Source organism: Gastrolobium bilobum, unplaced genomic scaffold, assembly GCF_033153095.1.
Source record: "Gastrolobium bilobum isolate Gb01-03AN ecotype WA unplaced genomic scaffold, APGP_CSIRO_Gbil_v1 utg90103, whole genome shotgun sequence".
Lineage (NCBI taxonomy): Eukaryota > Viridiplantae > Streptophyta > Magnoliopsida > Fabales > Fabaceae > Gastrolobium > Gastrolobium bilobum.
The window spans coordinates 23,757-44,700 of NW_026898187.1; the positions used below are offsets into that span (position 1 = coordinate 23,757).

General features: G+C 35.4%; 2 protein-coding genes across 2 annotated transcripts; both read left to right on the forward strand.

Annotated features, from left to right (window-relative positions):
* Positions 1-1,696: 1,696 nt before the first annotated feature.
* LOC133313651 (uncharacterized) lies at positions 1,697-3,797 on the forward strand. The gene is made up of 4 exons (XM_061515044.1): positions 1,697-2,569; positions 2,703-2,906; positions 3,500-3,610; positions 3,792-3,797. The coding sequence occupies exons 1-4, from the start codon at positions 1,697-1,699 to the stop codon at positions 3,795-3,797; spliced, it is 1,194 nt and encodes a 397-aa protein (XP_061371028.1).
* Positions 3,798-16,659: 12,862 nt separating this feature from the next.
* On the forward strand, positions 16,660-18,350 carry LOC133313652 (uncharacterized; the record flags this gene model as incomplete). Its single annotated transcript, XM_061515045.1, has 3 exons — positions 16,660-17,286; positions 17,342-18,055; positions 18,155-18,350. Coding segments are annotated over exons 1-3 (1,537 nt in total), but the record flags the coding sequence as incomplete, so codon positions are not given.
* Positions 18,351-20,944: the final 2,594 nt, after the last annotated feature.

Here is a 20,944-nt window from a genome sequence, read left to right on the forward strand (position 1 = left end):
TAACACAAATTATGTCTTTTTAGTTTTTAACATTATGTCTTACCGGTAAGACATAGTTATAACATAAAAAACTATTTTCATGAAAAGTTATTTTTTCTCTCTCTACACGTCAGTTGAAGTGACTGAGGAAAGGAGAAAAAAAAGTAATTTTTCATATTATAACTATGTCTTATTTAAAATAATAGGAATAAGAATAAATAACATAACTAATTAGAATAAAGCGAAAAAAAATATACGAGATAAAAAATAAAAGAAGGTGAAACACAAAAATAACATACTATACACGTTCTTTATTATTTGTTTGCATTTAAATAATTTATTGTTACTTTATATTGAGTATTTGATTTTCTATTTAGGTGGTGCCAAATTATAATTTGAAGCTTGATTAATTATAATTAATTATGTAATATATGTAATAAGTAAAAAAAAAAAACAAGCAGGTGCCTTGGCACCTGCTGGCGTATGTGTGGCTCCGCCGCTGCTTATATGTCATCGTGGGAGCTAAAGAATAAAGTTTGATAGTTGAGTAATGATTTTTTTTTTAGGAAGCATCTGTTTACAAAAAAAAATTATAAATTTTTACAAATTACACTATGTACTCTCAAAAATACATAATGTAATCTAGTATATTTTTGAGAATACATATTATAATTTGTAAAAAAAATTATAAATATAATACTCCCCTTTTCTGTATGTGAAACAAGCAAATTTTGTTTAAATTTAGATACAAATTGATAAATGGGAAAGAAAAAGTTATACAGCTTGTTTGACAACTCTTAATTATTATTATTATTTAAATAAAAAACCTTTTAAAAAATTGTTAAAATTAAAGAATTTAATTTTAAAATAAAATAATTTAATTTTAAAATAAAATAATTTAAATATGCGTTTAGTAGTTATGTATTAATAGTTATAAATATCCGTGAACTATGTGGTTAACACTAGGTCTCTTTGGTTCTCATCCCGTGTTGACCACCTATATATCACCTACTCTGTCCTATGTATATATGGTAATGGCGGCAAATTTAGTAAGTATTACGAATGCACCAAATTTTTGATATATTTTTTATTTATAATTCATTATCTGATCATATAAGGAAAAGTTTGATGTAATATTATTATTTTTTATTAAATTATCTTGTTACCTAATTTTAAAATGAATTATTTTTATTATAATTTAATAAAATAAAACACGCACTACAGGAAATTATGGGTTTATCATATTACAGGAAATTATCTCTTGTTTGGTGAGTCAATAGGATATGATTAGCTTATCCTATTATCTCCTTTTATCCTATCCAATACATGATTTCTTATCTTATGAGAGGAGCTGGGTTATGATTCAATAGGATAGGATATCAATATTGGATACCCAATAAATACCCACGTTACCCAATATATTTGTATTTATTGCATTATATTTTATTTTTTCTTTCTCTTTTCTCCTTCAACATAATCTTATCAGATTACTAATCAGGTGCTCATCAAACACAGGAGGCTTATCAGCCCCATATCATATCTACCCTTATCAGCCTCATATCATATACTACCCACCAAAAAAGTTTTCTATATATATAAGGCAACCCTTGCATGTCAATGTAAACATTCAGCAAGAATCCAAAACCTTCCAAACCAGACCAAGAAAAAGAAAAAGAATCCAAAATCTTCCGAATCCAAAACCTTTCTTCTGATAGTGATGGAGTCAGAGGTCCCAAGACTCGTTTTCTATGTCCTCGCTGAAACCGTTTCCGCTATATACAAAACTCATCAACACTGGCCTCAGATTCTTGAATGGCTTGTGTCGTCTATCGCTTCAAACGACGACGACAAGTTTCGTGAAGTCGCGCTGTTGGTTTTGTGTTCGTTGCCAAACGATTGTTGTTTTCTTGTTTGCGATGCTCTCCGCGACCGCCGCCGCCTTCTTCATTCGTCGTTCTTGATTTCTCTGGCGTCGTCGAACCCTAACGTTCAGGTTGCGTCGTTTGGTGCGGTTGTGAGTTTGGTTCGGTTGTTCTCTGATCCTTCACTGTTCCATGAGCTCTTACGCGCGATGATGGCTGGCGTGTTCACACTATTGCACGGTTTCGAAGGTACCTATTTTCGAATCGCGTTCGTTGAGTTGATAAATCTAGTGTCTCAAGAGCCTCTTCTGTTGAAGCCTTACGTGAGTGACATGGTTCTCGACGCGCTTCAGATCGCGGAGAGTGAGGGTTTGACCAAAGAAACGCATCGTTTGGCGTTTGAGTTGGTTATGGCCATGACTGAGGTAAAAGAGTACGGTGAACACGTGTGGCTGAACCTTCCTTCTCAAACTGTGGTTAGGTTGTTCCTCGTTTCTATGAAAATGCTTCTGTGTATTGAAGAGGATGGTGGTGTTGGTGACCATGACCATGACCATGACTTTGGAATAAAGTGTTTGAAACAACTTTGTGTTACACTTGGAGGGAGTAAAGTATTGGCAATTGCTTCAGAACTGTTGCCTCTTTACTTGGATTCCAAGGAATGGAAGAAGCGCCATGCTGGAATTACACTGCTTACTGTGATCTCAAAAGAGTTCTCTGATGAAATGGTGACCTCATCATCTTAACAACTCTCTTTGCTTTGCTTTCATATATATTAATAACTTTTTGACTTAATTGCTGGTGAGGTTTACTACTTTCTCACACTGTCTAACCTTTGTTTATTAATTACATTTTTGGCAGGTATTGATGGAAAATTTTCTTGGGGAAGTGCTGACCAAAGTTTTGAATTCATTCCAAGACTCTCATGCTCAAGTTAGGTTGGCAGCTTTTAATTTTATGGAGACGCCTACAAACTTTGTCCATGTGGCGCAAACCCTTTATCATCCTAGGCTTCTGAATGCTTTTTCTATTGCACTTGACAATGATCAGGACTATAAAGTGAAGGTATTGTAGATATATAGATGTGAAATTGAATTTGAATTTACTTGCATCATGTTAAAGCTGATTATTATGATCTACAAACTTCCATAACCCATAGATAGTTGCTTCATTTCCCTGACATAAATACAGGAGAAACAACTCTGAAGTACATATAAACTCACTTTGCTAGTAGTCTAGGGGATTAATTCAGTTTTAGATTATTCACTTCATCCATTGCTTCATTTGAATGAATTTTGCTGCTAGTTTTTTGGTATGCCACTCATGACTATATAAACAAAGGTATAATCCCTGGTGTATAGTTAAAAGGTACCTCCTCTTATTATGATCAAGATACATACCTCCTCTCAATCTCATGTTGAAATTTTTTAGCAATTTATCTTTTGATAGTTTTTCTTTGAAATGAACACTTGGGGTGGGATCGTTGGCAATGCTTGGAAGCATGAACAGTGTCTAGATATTTTACTCATCCTTCCATTCTTTATATTTTCACTATCACCGAGCAAGTCATTATTGTTATTATCATCAGCATGTGTGTCTTCTTTATCTTATTTTTCAAACATGTATTATAAGTTAATAATCTTGTGTTTCTTTTATAGGAAAAAGCTGCCTCAGCAATGCTATTCTTTCTAAGGAACACTCTTCCAGAGAGCTTAACTATGTTCAAGGACGTGGACACCGAAATGGGCAAATTGTTGTCATTGCTTCAGGTAAAAATTACAATCTTTTTTTATGCAGGAATTCAGTGTCTGTGGAAAAGTTCCCGGATAATATTTATTACTACCAATAAAGTAGGAATTATCTTTCTTACATTTTCCTTTAGAAATTTTCATCAAGGCTCATAATATTCTAGTTTCCACCATTGTGATATGCTTATTTGATGTTTTTCAGTCCTAGTCCGAAACTGCGACTTATATCACACGTTTTAATTGCTATTGGAAAAGCCCATTATGTAATATACCGAAACTGCGACTTATATCACACGTTTTAATTGCTATTGGAAAAGCAGCACCCCTCATTATGTAATATATACACAATTATACATTATATATTGCTGCCACGTCCCACGAGATAATAACTATTTAAATGTCATGGTCTAAGTATCTACATAGCAGGGATTTATATGGCAATGCCTAATTAATGTCTCTTCAAAGTGATCCAAAGATATATAAGCTACCCAAAATAAATAACACTAAACATTATTTAATGTAATCCCAAAAAGATTAACTAATCATAAATAAAAACATAATTTATGCTGCATCATAAGCCCAGTCATAATGTGGTTGTGGTTCCTCTAGCCATTGTGTACTTAGTGCTTCATCGAAATCATAATGTGGAAAAGCTTCTATTAATAATTTCATAGCCTCAGTCCATAGGCCTCTATCTGTTAGATCCTTTAGTTTCTCTTCCCAGGTAGGTGGAGTTTCTTCTTCTTTACGTACCAGTCTCTTACCCTTTCTTTCCCACATAACTTTCTTATTACTTTCTTTCATCTTTTCCTGAAATGGGTGGTCAAGGGGGGTGAGATTTTGGGGAAAATCTCAGTAAGGTTCACAGCTGGAGCATTCTCCAACTATGACGCTTACTCCTGCAACAGTTTATAATAACAATACAAAATGGAACATTTAACATCATCATATAAAAATATCATGCCATCATCATCATCATCATATTCCTGCCGGCTTTTACGGACTTACGGAGATACCCAGAGTCCTCGTCAGGTTGCAACTGGAGTATCAGTGCACAGGCCAACATTTAATAGCATGGTTTTAAGTTTCAAAAATATCATAATCACATAATGTAAAGCACTATAAACATATTGCAGTCAGACCATAACTTATCATAGTTTCATAATGGTGGCATACATAGAGAGATTACTTCAACAACTGTAAACACTTACAGTGCTTGTCGTTCTTTACTTGTATACTTTCAACTTTTGATCTCTTTACTTGCCTGTTTTCCCTTGACTCCCTAACATCATCATATCATCTTTTAGTAACTTATATAACATTCAACATTTGTGTTTTATCCATGTATAGGTCTCGGCTTTGCAGGTTTAATTACCTAGAGGAGTTGTTTTGCTTACTTACCCACTTGTGTAGGTTTTAGGACATTATTAGGTCATCATAACACTTAATAGAATTATTAAAGATTTAATTCTAGGCATGTATAGGTTCGGTCACCATAGATAAACATCTAGGAATATAATTTTTAAAACATGCTTTCAATTATATTATTAACTTAACATGGTTAGATCCTTTCAACATTAATCAAATAAAACCTCTTTTAGCTACATACCATTCGGCCTTATTGCCCTAAAATACCTAAGGGATTACTTCTAAAACATGCTTCTAACATTATTGATAATTTATCATATTTAAATCCTAGAGCATCATTCAAAACATCATCTTATATATTCGGCCAACTAAGGTTATGATCATGCAAAATTGATTTAGAACCTAGGCTACTAAACATGCTAATCTAACATCATCATTTCATCATCTTTCATATCATTTAAACATCTCTTCATGCTTATAATTATCATACATGGTTCGGCCTTCTAGGGATCATATACTTAGGATATCACTTTCATGCTTTTACATGTCATTCCTAACCAAGAAGGTTCATAGGCTTACCTTTGATGATGATCAACGACTTAAGGAAACACTTCTTGACCTTTGACTACTTTGAATCTTCTTGAATGAACTTCCTTCCTCCTTGAACATACAAGGCCGCAAGCTTAAAGAGAGGAGAAGAGGGATTTTCTTGCTTAGAGATGAAGGGTTCTTTGGTGGAATTATTAGGAAGAAGGACTAAGATCCAGACTTGTATTTGATCTTGGAACAATTAGGTATTTCTCACTAACACACTCACCATTTCGAAGCATTCATGGACTTCACAAAATGAACTAAACTCTTTGTTCTTTCCTTTGGTAGTGCCGCGGCTATAGAGGGAAAAAGGAGAGACTAAAGCTTGTTCAAATAGGCAACCTAGAAGCCTTGCCATTACTTGATTGCTGGTAGGTTTCGATCACATTAAATGAGAGTAAGGTGGTGATTTGTTGTCATAGGTTAGATTGCTTAATTTAGGGACAAGAACATGATGTCAATTTCCTTGATTAAGGAAATTTAGTGATTGCTTGATTTAAGGAATTGATGATGTGTGACTAATCGTCATTAAAAGTTGCTTCCTTGATTTAAGAAACAAAATTATTTGATTGATTGACATATTGTCATCAATTTGCTTGATTTAGGGAAAGTGATTGACTACTAATCATCATAATCCTAACTTCCTTGTTTAAAGGAATTTGACTGGCTTGACTTAAGGAAATTCGATTTGCATTTAATGGCTTGAAAATCAAATAAAATCAAATTCATTTCCTACACCTAGGCCGCAGATTTTAAATGCTTGGAAGGAAAAGATTTCCTTTAATTTTGGACCATGATTTATTCCTTAAGATTATGGACCTTTAACCTATTAACCTGACCTAATTTGTGCCTATTTTTCCATGATTTTATGACACTTTAAATTGACTTCTTAGAGCTTGTTTTCTCTAGTAAAACCGTGGGCTTCTTGCTTGTAGGGAAAGAATTCTAATTTAATTCCTAGTCATATAGTACTTCTTTAGGTTTATTATGTCATGGCCTTACTTTGGGCTTTAACTTGATTTGGGTTTCATTTACCTTATTGGACTTTACTTTATCATATAGAGCTTTCTTTGTATCACTTGGACTTGTCCACATTAAATGGAATTAAAACTTCCTTTGTTGGGTTATACTTTGATCCATGAATTCATTGGATCCCTAATGCTTATGTCTTTGGTCCATTGGACCCATACTTCTAATTTACTTAATCATAAACTATTTCATCTGAAATGTCTCGTTTATTAATTATCATAATTCTTCATTAATCATGATACAATATTTAGGGTTGTTATATCCTCCCCCACTAATAAAATTTTCGTCCCGAAAATTACTATAACTCGGGGTACTTCTGTCTAATCTCATCTTCTCGCTCCCAAGTTGCTTCTTCGGGAGTCCTTCTTGCCATTGCACTTTTACCATGGGTATCACCTTGCTGCGAAGCTGCTTCTCTTCTCTATCCAGAATCTTGATTGGTACCACCGGGATCTTCAAATTAGGTCGTACTTCCACTTCATCCGGTAATACAACATGCGAGGGATCGGCTACATATTTCTTCAATTGGCTAACATGAAATACATCGTGAAGATTTGCCAAATTTGGAGGTAATGCCAACTGATAAGCTACCGGCCCCACCCTTTTCAGAATCTGATAAGGACCGATATAACGCGGACTTAACTTTCTTACACCGAGTGCTCTTCCAATACCTGTAATAGGAGAGAGCTTAACAAATACATGTTCCCCTACTTCAAAGTCTAGGGGTCGGTGCTTCAAATCATAATAACTCTTTTGTCTGTCCTGAGCCTTCTGCATCCTGTCACGAATCATCTTTATCTGCTTAGTTGTTTCGTTCACCATATCTGGCCCAAACATTTCTTTATCGCCCACTTCTTCCCAGCATACACGTGTTCGACACCTTCTTCCATACAGAGCTTCATACGGGGCCATTCCTATACTTGCATGATGACTGTTGTTGTAAGAAAATTCTGCCAAAGGCAGATACTGATCCCAACAACCTTCTCTTTCTAAAGCGCAAGCTCTTAACATGTCTTCCAGTGTCTGTATTGTTCTTTCAGTCTGTCCGTCTGTCTGCGGATGGTACGCCGTACTCAATCGTAATTGAGTTCCGAACGCCTGCTGTAATGAATACCAGAATCGGGATGTAAACTTAGGATCCCGATCACTGATTATACTTTCTGGTACTCCGTGCAGTCTTACAATCTCCTTCACATAAATTTGAGCCAGCTTCTCTGTCGTGTACGTTCCTTTCACCGGTATAAAGTGTGCTGACTTGGTCAATCTGTCGACCACTACCCAGATGGCATCGTAGCCTGCTTGAGTTCTGGGTAGACTGGTTACAAAGTCCATAGAAATAATTTGCCATTTCCATTCGGGAATATGCAAGGGCTGTAGGGTGCCCGCTGGTCGTTGATGCTCTATCTTTACTTTCTGGCACACCATACATTTGCTTACTAATCTTCCAACATCTCTCTTCATTCCTTTCCACCAGAAATTATTCTTCATGTCTGCGTACATTTTGGTGGCTCCTGGGTGAATCGAGTACTGACTCTTGTGGGCTATTTCCATCACTTCATCTCTCAAGAGTCGTGTAGGGACGACAATTTTCGCTTGAAAGGTAATTATACCTTGTTGATTTAAACTAACTCCAGGTTGATTTCTTAACCGTTTCAAATAATCTACGGCTTGTTGGGCTTCCTTGATCCTCTCTAAGAGTTCATCTTGGATTTGTACTGCGTAATATTCCTGTCCGCATTCACTGTTTACCACTGCGAGATTTAAATCTCGGAAATCTTCAATCAATTGTTGTTCGGCTATCATCATACTTGCAATTCCTCTGACTTTTCTGCTCAAGGCATTAGCAACTACATTCGCCTTGCCGGGATGATACTTTAGTTCAAAGTCATAATCTTTCAGGAATTCCATCCATCGGCGCTGTCTCATGTTCAGCTCCTTCTGATCAAATAAGTACTTGAGGCTTTTGTGGTCACTATATACTGTCGTAGTAGCACCGTATAAGTGATGACGCCATATCTTCAAAGCAAATACGATTGCTGCCAACTCAAGATCATGAGTGGGATAATTCTCTTCATGTGACTTCAACTGTCGAGATGCGTACGCGACTGGTCTGCCATTTTGCATAAGCACACATCCCAAACCCATCTTTGAGGCATCACAATAAACTTCAAATGGTTCTTCAGGGTTTGGTAATGTCAGCACTGGGGTTGTCGTCAGCATCTTCTTTAACTCCTGAAAGCAAACTTCGCATTCATCGGTCCACACAAAAGGGACTTCCTTCCTTGTCAATCGGGTGAGTGGTAACACCCGCTTCAAGAATCCTTCAATAAATCTTCTATAATACCCTGCAAATCCAAGAAAGCTTCTTATCTCTGTGACCGTCTTGAGTCGCTTCCAGTCAACTACTGCTTTGATTTTACTGGGGTCCACCGCTACACCTTTATCTGATATCGCATGCCCAAGGAATTGAATCTCGGGCAGCCAAAATTCACATTTGGATGGTTTGGCGTATAGCTGTTTCTCCCGTAATATTTGCAGCACGATTCTCAGATGCTCCTCATGCTCCTCCTTGCTCTTTGAGTATATCAATATGTCATCGATAAACACGACAACAAATTGATCCAGATAAGGTTTGAATATTTGATTCATATACCCCATGAACACTGCTGGGGCATTTGTCAGTCCGAAAGGAATGACCAGGTACTCGTAGTGCCCATATCTTGATCTGAATGCTGTCTTCGGAACGTCTTCCGGCTTGATCCGGATCTGATGATATCCTGATCGGAGATCGATCTTTGAAAATACTCTTGCACCTCTCAGCTGATCAATTAAGTCCTCAATACGAGGCAGTGGGTACTTGTTCTTCACAGTAACCTTGTTGAGCTGTCGGTAATCCGTGCATAGTCTCATTGACCCGTCCTTCTTCTTCATAAATAATATTGGCGCTCCCCATGGAGACTCACTGGGTCTGATAAAAATTTTCTTTATTAAGTCTTCCAATTGCTTCTTTAATTCCACAAGTTCAAGTGGTGACATACGGTAGGGCGCAATTGAAATTGGCCCAGTTCCCGGTACTAGCTCAATTGAAAATTGTACCTCTCGTTCTGGAGGGAAATTGGTGATATCATCGGAAAGAAACATCCTCAAACTCCTTAACCACTAGAATGTTGGACAGTGGTATCTCTTCTTCTCCTACAAGAGTTCCCATCATCATCATGGAGCATTCTCCTGTTTCAGGCGCTGAGTTTTCTTCCGCTCCTTCTTTGCCGATAATCAAACTGTGATTGCTGCAGTCAATCACCACTCGCTGCTTGGCGAGCCAGTCCATCCCTAGAATCACATTGATCTTCTCTAGTGGGAGGACTATGAAGTCCTGTTTGTACTTCTTTCCTTCATAGATAAATGCGACGTCTCTACATAGTAGGTACGTCTTAGCAATTTTTCCCGTCGCGGTCATGATCCGCATAGGTACTTGCAGTCTATCAGTAAATAAATCGTACGCTTTCGCCACATAATCGGCGACAAAAGAATTCGTAGCACCAGAATCAAATAGTACATCTAAATTTTTATGGAAAATATAGATCGTACCTTTGACCAGTTCAGCTGCCTGGTCTGCCGTGTGTTGATCGAGGGTGTAAACTCTGCCCATCCTTGGTGCTTCTTCTGTTGCTTGTTGGTTTCCCCATAGTGGACAGTTCTTGACATAGTGTCCTTCTTTTCCACACTTGTAGCAGTTTGGGGTTCCACTTAGACAGTTACCGTAATGGGGCTTCTTGCATTTTGGACAGTTCGGAGGTTTGTTGTTGTGGCTGTTGTTTCCCCGGTAGTTTCCGGGTCTCTTGAACTTGTTGTCATCTCGCCTGGGCTGCCAGGGCTTTCCTCCGTTGTTTCCTCGCCATGGTCCAGTCTTTCCTTTATAACCATTCCCGCTAGCTTCCACGGGTTTCTTCTGTTGGCCAATAGCTTATACTCTTCTGCATCGATTGATTAGGGTTGCAAAGTCACATGGGTCGTTGCCGGCTACTAGCTCAGCAATTCTGGGATTCAGACCCCTTTGAAACTTCGCCATCAGAAAGTCTGGTAAAGGCATTGCTCCTCTGTATGTTGCCAATCTTAGTAACTCATTAAACTTAGCATGATACTGGTCCACCGTCATCGTTCCTTGAACCAGTTTGTCAAATTCTCCTTGTTTACTATCCCGGATTGACATCGGAAAGTATTTCTCCAAGAACATTTCCTCAAACACGGCCCAAGTTATAACCGCATTCTGCATTTCCAACGGTTGGGACGCATTCGCCCACCAGTGGTGAGCATCTCCTTCCAGCATGTACGTCGAGAATAGCACCTTCTGATCGTCGGTGCATTGGATAACTCGAAAAATCTTGTCCATTGCTTGCAGCCATTGTACAGCTGCCATTGAGTCAGGACTGCCTTGAAAGGAGGGTGGTTTGTGCTTTCTAAACGTCAACAGTAGTCCTTGGTTATCTTGACCTGCCGCACCGTTTCCTGGAGGAGTTCGGGGTCCTTCACCATGACCCCCGGCTCCTGTTCCCGAGCCGCTTGCTCCGTTATTGTTTGCATTAGCATTTGGGTTCCTTCTGATCTCATTCATTATATTCTGAAACATATCTCCCGTGTTGGTTTGTAATTGGGTGATGGTGTCCCGCAACGTGTTAATTTGTCCTTGTATATCTTGCGTAGGGGTTCTTCGTGGAGGCATCTTGCTGTACATAGATACAGCAAATGGTTAGTGTTCCATCCTAATCCGAAATTTTGCTCTGATACCATAAATGTAACACCCCAAATGTAAATACATATAGGGTGCACCTTCATCATGCATTCAACGCGCGGAAGTCTAAATTTAAACTTTACGAATGCAAATATCAGAGTGCGGAATGGAAACACATAACCATACTTATTCCATATAAAATTAAAAGCGTTAAAACGTCAATACAAAATAAATAACACTAAACATTATTTAATGTAATCCCAAAAAGATTAACTAATCATAAATAAAAACATAATTTATGCCGCATCATAAGCCCAGTCATAATGTGGTTGTGGTTCCTCTAGCCATTGTGTACTTAGTGCTTCATCGAAATCATAATGTGGAAAAGCTTCTATTAATAATTTCATAGCCTCAGTCCATAGGCCTCTATCTGTTAGATCCTTTAGTTTCTCTTCCCAGGTAGGTGGAGTTTCTTCTTCTTTACGTACCAGTCTCTTACCCTTTCTTTCCCACATAACTTTCTTATTACTTTCTTTCATCTTTTCCTGAAATGGGTGGTCAAGGGGGGTGAGATTTTGGGGAAAATCTCAGTAAGGTTCACAGCTGGAGCATTCTCCAACTATGACGCTTACTCCTGCAACAGTTTATAATAACAATACAAAATGGAACATTTAACATCATCATATAAAAATATCATGCCATCATCATCATCATCATATTCCTGCCGGCTTTTACGGACTTACTGAGATACCCAGAGTCCTCGTCAGGTTGCAACTGGAGTATCAGTGCACAGGCCAACATTTAATAGCATGGTTTTAAGTTTCAAAAATATCATAATCACATAATGTAAAGCACTATAAACATATTGCAGTCAGACCATAACTTATCATAATTTCATAATGGTGGCATACATAGAGAGATTACTTCAACAACTGTAAACACTTACAGTGCTTGTCGTTCTTTACTTGTATACTTTCAACTTTTGATCTCTTTACTTGCCTGTTTGCTCCCTTGACTCCCTAACATCATCATATCATCTTTTAGTAACTTATATAACATTCAACATTTGTGTTTTATCCATGTATAGGTCTCGGCTTTGCATGTTTAATTACCTAGAGGAGTTGTTTTGCTTACTTACCCACTTGTGTAGGTTTTAGGACATTATTAGGTCATCATAACACTTAATAGAATTATTAAAGATTTCATTCTAGGCATGTATAGGTTCGGCCACCATAGATAAACATCTAGGAATATAATTTTTAAAACATGCTTTCAATTATATTATTAACTTAACATGGTTAGATCCTTTCAACATTAATCAAATAAAACCTCTTTTAGCTACATACCATTCGGCCTTATTGCCCTAAAATACCTAAGGGATTACTTCTAAAACATGCTTCTAACATTATTGATAATTTATCATATTTAAATCCTAGAGCATCATTCAAAACATCATCTTATATATTCGGCCAACTAAGGTTATGATCATGCAAAATTGATTTAGAACCTAGGCTACTAAACATGCTAATCTAACATCATCATTTCATCATCTTTCATATCATTTAAACATCTCTTCATGCTTATAATTATCATACATGGTTCGGCCTTCTAGGGATCATATACTTAGGATATCACTTTCATGCTTTTACATGTCATTCCTAACCAAGAAGGTTCATAGGCTTACCTTTGATGATGATCAACGACTTAAGGAAACACTTCTTGACCTTTGACTACTTTGAATCTTCTTGAATGAACTTCCTTCCTCCTTGAACATACAAGGCCGCAAGCTTAAAGAGAGGAGAAGAGGGATTTTCTTGCTTAGAGATGAAGGGTTCTTTGGTGGAATTATTAGGAAGAAGGACTAAGATCCAGGCTTGTATTTGATCTTGGAACAATTAGGTATTTCTCACTAACACACTCACCATTTCGAAGCATTCATGGACTTCACAAAATGAACTAAACTCTTTGTTCTTTCCTTTGGTAGTGCCGCGGCTATAGAGGGAAAAAGGAGAGACTAAAGCTTGTTCAAATAGGCAACCTAGAAGCCTTGCCATTACTTGATTGCTGGTAGGTTTCGATCACATTAAATGAGAGTAAGGTGGTGATTTGTTGTCATAGGTTAGATTGCTTAATTTAGGGACAAGAACATGATGTCAATTTCCTTGATTAAGGAAATTTAGTGATTGCTTGATTTAAGGAATTGATGATGTGTGACTAATCGTCATTAAAAGTTGCTTCCTTGATTTAAGAAACAGAATTATTTGATTGATTGACATATTGTCATCAATTTGCTTGATTTAGGGAAAGTGATTGACTACTAATCATCATAATCCTAACTTCCTTGTTTAAAGGAATTTGACTGGCTTGACTTAAGGAAATTCGATTTGCATTTAATGGCTTGAAAATCAAATAAAATCAAATTCATTTCCTACACCTAGGCCGCGGATTTTAAATGCTTGGAAGGAAAAGATTTCCTTTAATTTTGGACCATGATTTATTCCTTAAGATTATGGACCTTTAACCTATTAACCTGACCTAATTTGTGCCTATTCTTCCATGATTTTATGACACTTTAAATTGACTTCTTAGAGCTTGTTTTCTCTAGTAAAACCGTGGGCTTCTTGCTTGTAGGGAAAGAATTCTAATTTAATTCCTAGTCATATAGTACTTCTTTAGGTTTATTATGTCATGGCCTTACTTTGGGCTTTAACTTGATTTGGGTTTCATTTACCTTATTGGACTTTACTTTATCATATAGAGCTTTCTTTGTATCACTTGGACTTGTCCACATTAAATGGAATTAAAACTTCCTTTGTTGGGTTATACTTTGATCCATGAATTCATTGGATCCCTAATGCTTATGTCTTTGGTCCATTGGACCCATACTTCTAATTTACTTAATCATAAACTATTTCATCTGAAATGTCCCGTTTATTAATTATCATAATTCTTCATTAATCATGATACAATATTTAGGGTTGTTATACACAAGATCAAATAGTTGTCTCTCCGTCAATTGTGTGGGTCACCTTTTTTTCTCATCTGCTATACCTAATTTCCAATATTTCTTATTAGGATAAGTAGATGAAATGAAATCTAAAGGGTCCTTGCTTGCCATAAATTTATTATGGGGTCAAAGTTTAGCAAGGAAATTATTTGGTATTGGGAATTGGTCTATTATATATACGAAACCCTCAAACCCCTAATGATGAGTTATCTAAAACAGGTTATAGGCATCGAATGAACTTACATGTTAACATTTGTATTTACAGCCCTTAAAAAGATAATATTAAGATAATTTTATCTTCTATATACATAAAAGTGTATGAGGTCCATGTGAAGAGAAGTGAAAGAAAAAGATAAAATAAATGTGAAGAGAATGTGATAATTGTTTCTTATGTTGTAAGAGATAATTTTATCTTCTATATACATAAAAGTGTATGAGGTCCAGGTGAAGAGAAGTGAAAGAAAAAGATAAAATAAACCTCACATATTATATATATATATATATGAGATAAAATTATCTCTTACAATATTAAAAACATTAATCTCATAAATAAAATGATATATGATGAATGTTTAGACTAGATTACTTAACTAATATTGATGATGCATAACATATATTTAATTGATGGGTTTTATAATTCTCATTTAACATGATAATTTGAATTTTCCTACACACCCTTCGATTTCTGTGTCAACGTGGGTCCTACACATAATTTTTTCTTACATACGGGTCCCACATGTTTTTTGTCTCTACAACATGAGAATTCAATTCTCATGTTGAATGAGAAATATAAAACCCTTAATTGATATAATTAATAATTGTCTTTTCATTCTCTATTGTGAAAATTATTGAAAATGTTAGGATTCTAATTTCTGTAATTATGTCACGTCAAACGGCCTGGAATAAAAGTTAAAGAAAATAAGGTTATTTTGTAATATCAATTATCTATTGGATCAAAATCATTTTAGACAGTTACATTTCCAATCTTGCATCGTCGATCATATTTATATCTAACGATTCTGATTTATTATATATGTAAGTCATATATACAAAGCAAATCAATGGCTAAATTAAAATTAGGTATAATTTTTTTTATTCTAGTATAAGAATACCTGCCTTAAGCTATTTAATAAGAGTAATTTTGTTAATACGAATATATGATAGTCCATGACTATTTCATCAAACCCTTTTATTTTTATTGAATAGAGTGATATTCCAAACCAAATGTAACCATACTCCATGCACCTGAGGCAAAGAATTGACTCCAACACTTGTTTCTACTTTCTGGGATTCTAGCATGATCCATTATCAAATGGGCTAAAGGAACAACCTACAAAGGATATGACGTGGCAAGATTACTTGCTCTCTCTTTTTTTGGTAATAAATAAAAATTCTTTAGTTATAATAAATGTTAAATAAAATATTTTTATTATGTGGAATGCTTTTATCTTTCATTTTATTTTATTAATTTTTTCAAATTAATCAAAAAAGAGATCGATCTTAACACTTGTTTTTTTTTTTAATAAAAAGTTGCATGTTTCTGATTTTTGTTTTTTTTAACATTATCCTCCGGTAATCTTATAGGTTCCCAACTAATTTGGAGTTCAAGACGGATTTAGAATTAGGATTTTAATCCCCTTTCAAAAATAATATTAAAAAAAATCTAACACATATTTGTATCCTCACTTGTTCAACTTTCACACGTCAATTATTGCATGCTTTTGATTTTGTTTGAACGAGCCCACTTTTGTCTAAATATTAGTAATAAAAACTAGTTTTTGGGACTTCTACCTACAGATCAGGATAATTGATTCTTGCCTCATCTATGACCAACAGTTTTATCAACGTAGGGGTATTAATTTGTCTCCAGCAACCTTATTTGAATCAATACAATACACTTATTTATTTAAATACGGGTATTAATTTGTCTCCAGGCTCCAGCAACCTTATTTGAATCAATACAATACACTTATTTATTTTCTCTCCATGTGCCGGGCGCAACGTCGTTTAACTTCTTGTTCTTTTTGTTAATATATACAGTAGCTTGTAATTAATTCAGTTAGTTAGAAGTCTGTTAGTTAGATGTTAGTTATTTCTGTTATTTACAGTTAAAGAGTCTTTGCTTCCGTGCTTTAGTTTGATTGCTGTTGTATATATATCAGCAATGTAACCTTGAGAATTCATTCAATACATTCAATCTTTTTCATCTTTTATCTAGTTTTCAATATGGTATCAGAGCTCATCTAGAGCTCTGGTATTCACCCTCTCTTGTTCCCAATTCTTCTCAAAAGATTTTCCTTCTTCTTCCTTTCGAAATTTTCTGTTTTCTTTTCATCAATCAAGAAAATGGAAGATGCAGCATCAGCACCAACTCAAAGAGCAGTACCAAACCAGAATACAACACCAGCACCAGAATCCAATCCCTATTACCTACATCCCAATGAAAGCTCATCGCTGGTCTTAGTATCTCCTTCAATGAATGGAAAGAACTTCCACACATGGAAAAGATCAATGCGTATGGCACTCCTATCCAAGAACAAGCTTGGTTTTGTTAATGGAACAATCAAGAAACCAGATGATGACAGTCCTCTATTTGGTTCATGGGAAAGGTGTAACACTATGATAATTTCTTGGCTCAATCGATCCATCTCAGAATCCATTGCACAATCAGTGCTTTGGATGGAGAAAGCAGATGATATATGGAACAACTTGAAAGACAGGTTTGCTCAAACTGATATGTTTAGAATTTCTGATCTTCAAGATGAAATTTTCAAATTGCAGCAAGGAGACAAATGTGTTTCAGATTACTTCACCCAATTAAAGATTTTATGGGATGAATTAGAAAGCTTACAGCCAATTTTACCATCTTGCGCATGTGGAGCAGCAACACAAGTAAAGGATACTCGTGAAAGGGACTATGTAATAAGATTCTTGAAAGGGTTAAATGACCAATTTGAACATGTGAGAGCTCAAGTAATGCTATTAGACCCTCTTCCATGTTAACAAAGTATTCTCATTGATTCTTCAGCAAGAAAGGCGCCTGAAAATAGGAGTCCAAGATTCACAATCTTTCATCAATATTGCTGAACAACAAAATTCCAGAGGACAACTAGACAGAGGACAGACTCGATATCATCCAAATTTCAATCAGAACTTCAACCAAGGTTTCAATCAAGGAAGAGGCCAAGGTTTTAATCAAGGAAGAGGCCAAGGTTTCAATCAAGGAAGAGGTCGTGGAAATAAGTTTTGCACATATTGCAAGAGAACAAACCATACCATCGAGACATGCTATCTCAAGCATGGATTTCCACCAGGATACCAAACCAGAAGACCATATGCTGCTGCTGCTGCTACAAACTTTGTTTCACTAGAATTTGATGATAGTGTACACAATACTGATCCAGAACCTGAACCAGAATCTCTGAATCTTGCCTTTTCAAAAGAACAACATCAAGAAATTCTGGAACTTCTACAAAGATCAAAGCTGCCTCACTCATCCAATATGATTCAAACCCACTCATCTGCTTTCAATATAGGTAACACAGTATCAGGTATAAAATCAAACCATTGGATTCTGGACACTGGAGCTACAGATCACATCACATATATTTTCTCTAATCTTTCATGTGTCCAATCCATAAATCCCATACACATCACACTTCCAAATGGCACTCAAATTACCACAACACAATCAGGCACAGCAAGAATTTCTGATTCTTTAGTTCTTAAAAATGTTCTCTATGTACCATCCTTTCGTGTCAATTTGATTTCAGTAACCAAACTTCTTCAAGACACCCAATCCTACATTCTTTTTCATGACTTAACTTGTTTCATCCAACAGATATCAACCAACCAGACGATTGGTTCAGCTAAACAATTAGATGGACTCTACATATTGAAGACACATGAAGGATCTGTAAAGAAAAGTTTCTGCAATAAAGTGAACTCCAATGATGCATTGATATGGCACCAAAGACTTGGTCATCCTTCTGAACCAGTCATGAAGACCATGTCCATCTACTTCCCTTTCATTTCATGTAATAAAATAGATCCCTGTGATATATGTCATTTCTCAAAACAAAGAAAATTACCTTACATTTCTAGTACAATCAAAACTACATTTCCTTTCCAATTAATACATACTGACATTTGGGGTCCCTTCTCCACAACTTCTTTACATGGCCATCGATATTTCTTAACAATTGTAGATGACTATACACGTTTTACATGGGCTATTCTTTTAAAGAACAAAGCTGAGGCACGAAACAATTTAAAACACTTTACTACCTATGTTGAAAATCAATTCAAATCCTCCATAAAAATCATCAGAAGTGATAATGGAGCTGAATTCCTTATGACTGATTTCTATCTCTCAAAAGGGATTGAACATCAACGTTCTTGTGTTGAATCACCCCAACAAAATGGGGTTGCAGAACGTAAACACCAACATATCCTTAATGCAGCTCGTTCTCTTTTCTTTCAAGCCAAATTACCACTTAGCCTATGGACCTATGCAATTTCTCATGCCATACACATCATAAACAGAACCTGCACACCACTTTTAAATAACAAACCACCATATGAACTCCTATACAACAAACCACCATCACTTGAACATTATGTGTCTGCTCTAATTTCCGAATTTTAGCCTAAATGTTGTGTGTAACCCGTGAATTAATTCTTTATACATGCATTCAGATGTGATGAGTATTTGATATGGCCAACATCACTTGTTTGATGTTCTGTCTATTCTTTTCTTAATTGACCCTAATTAAGCGAAGATTTACTATTTTAAAGGACATAAAATTATGTCATTTTAAGTAAAAAAAAAAAGATAAATCATGGAAGAAAAAAAAAATTAAGCAAAATCGGAGAGAGATTAAAAAATCGTAAAATTTAAAAATCGTAATGTAAAAAAATCATAAAAAATCATAAAAACGTAAAAACGTTTGAAATATTGATAAAATCGTTTTGATGAAAAAAAATCGTAAAAATGTAAAACCGTAGTGATAAATCGATTTTTTAACAACTATTGTCACACCTCTTTATAAAATAAAAGGACATAAGGTATGTCATTTAAAATGACACACATTTTTCTCTAGTTATATATATAGTTTTAAGAACAAAACAATAGTCGATGACAAAGATTTCTCTTAAATACTATTGGGAATTTAAGTGTGGTCGATCTGCATTTCAAAGGAATAAATTAAATATGATACATCAAATACCTTAATTTTAGGTTGAGATGTAATATCAAATCCCTATCATATTCTTTCTTTATTTAGTGCATTTCATATATTTAAATAAACTTGTTAATTATTTTAATTCACTCAAAGTGATCATCGTATATCTCATTCTTTTAATTCTTTAGCAGTTGTATTTTGTTTCTTTAATTCCCGTGGTTGACATATTAAGTTTACTTATGCATGCTAGTTAATGAAGCTCCTCTTCCTTTATCAATTCATAATAAATTAATGATGACAGGAGCAAAAATGTGTTGATAACTCAAATTCTGATAAGGTTGTTATGTACAAAGTTGATTCTCCGACACATAAAGCCAATTGTATGAGAGAAGGTTATATTATTGGGTAATATATTTGTCATTTAAACAGGAAAATAAAAAGTTTTCCTGCATAGACAGCAATCAAAAGAGAGAGATAGCAATCAAAGAGAGAGAAACAAAAATTAACGAGCTCTTCATCTATTGTTGTATGTGCATGAAATTCTTTTATTTTCCTCCTACATAATAAATATGGGTTTATTTTTTCTAAAGTTACTTTAGATAACTTTATGTCATGTTCACCAAAACGACGTCGTTTTGGAGCGGAAATCATGGTGTTTTTGTAATTTTAATTTATTTCAGGGTTATAATAGTCTTTATCATTCTATTTTTTTAATTTTTCAACCATAAAACTACGTCGTTTCAATGAACATTAGACAAAGTTGTCTAAAGTAACATTAGATACTTTTTTCCCCAATAAATATAGGGATTAAAGTTTCTGCTGTAACTTTACATAAGAGTGCCTGCTGTGCTGTTAAACGGTGTCGTTTTGGTCTTTTTTTTAAAAATCAAATTACTTATTGTGCAACTCTTCTGTATTCATCTCGTTCGCATGCCAGTTTCTTTTTTCCCTTAATGGCAGTGTGATATTAAGGGAAAAAGCGTTGGAAAGATCAACCAGGAAGGCACTCGCTTATGCCCTACTGCAATTAGGTAATGCCATTTTAAATCTTTGCGGAAGTCTACCTCTTGTTCCCCCCTCTTCTTAGATGGGGCGAATCTTTTTAACTCTTCGATTGTCATATTATGGCGTTCGTTTACACCAGTTATTTATATTATGCATTCTATAGAATAGACTATAAGTTAACTGTTCAATCGTGCATTTAGCATCATGTAATATTAACTTTATTGCATTCCATTTTTTTTTTGTTATTGTCGCCATTTTAATTGGGTTCCGCGATCACCCACTCCGACCAAAACATGTCATTCTCTCGATGCGATTAATTCATATGTCAGTAAAGATAGTCAAATTACTGAATGATCTTTCCAACGCTTTTTCCCTTAATATCACACTGCCATTAAGGGAAAAAGAAACTGGCATGCGAACAAGATGAATACGGAAGAGTTGCA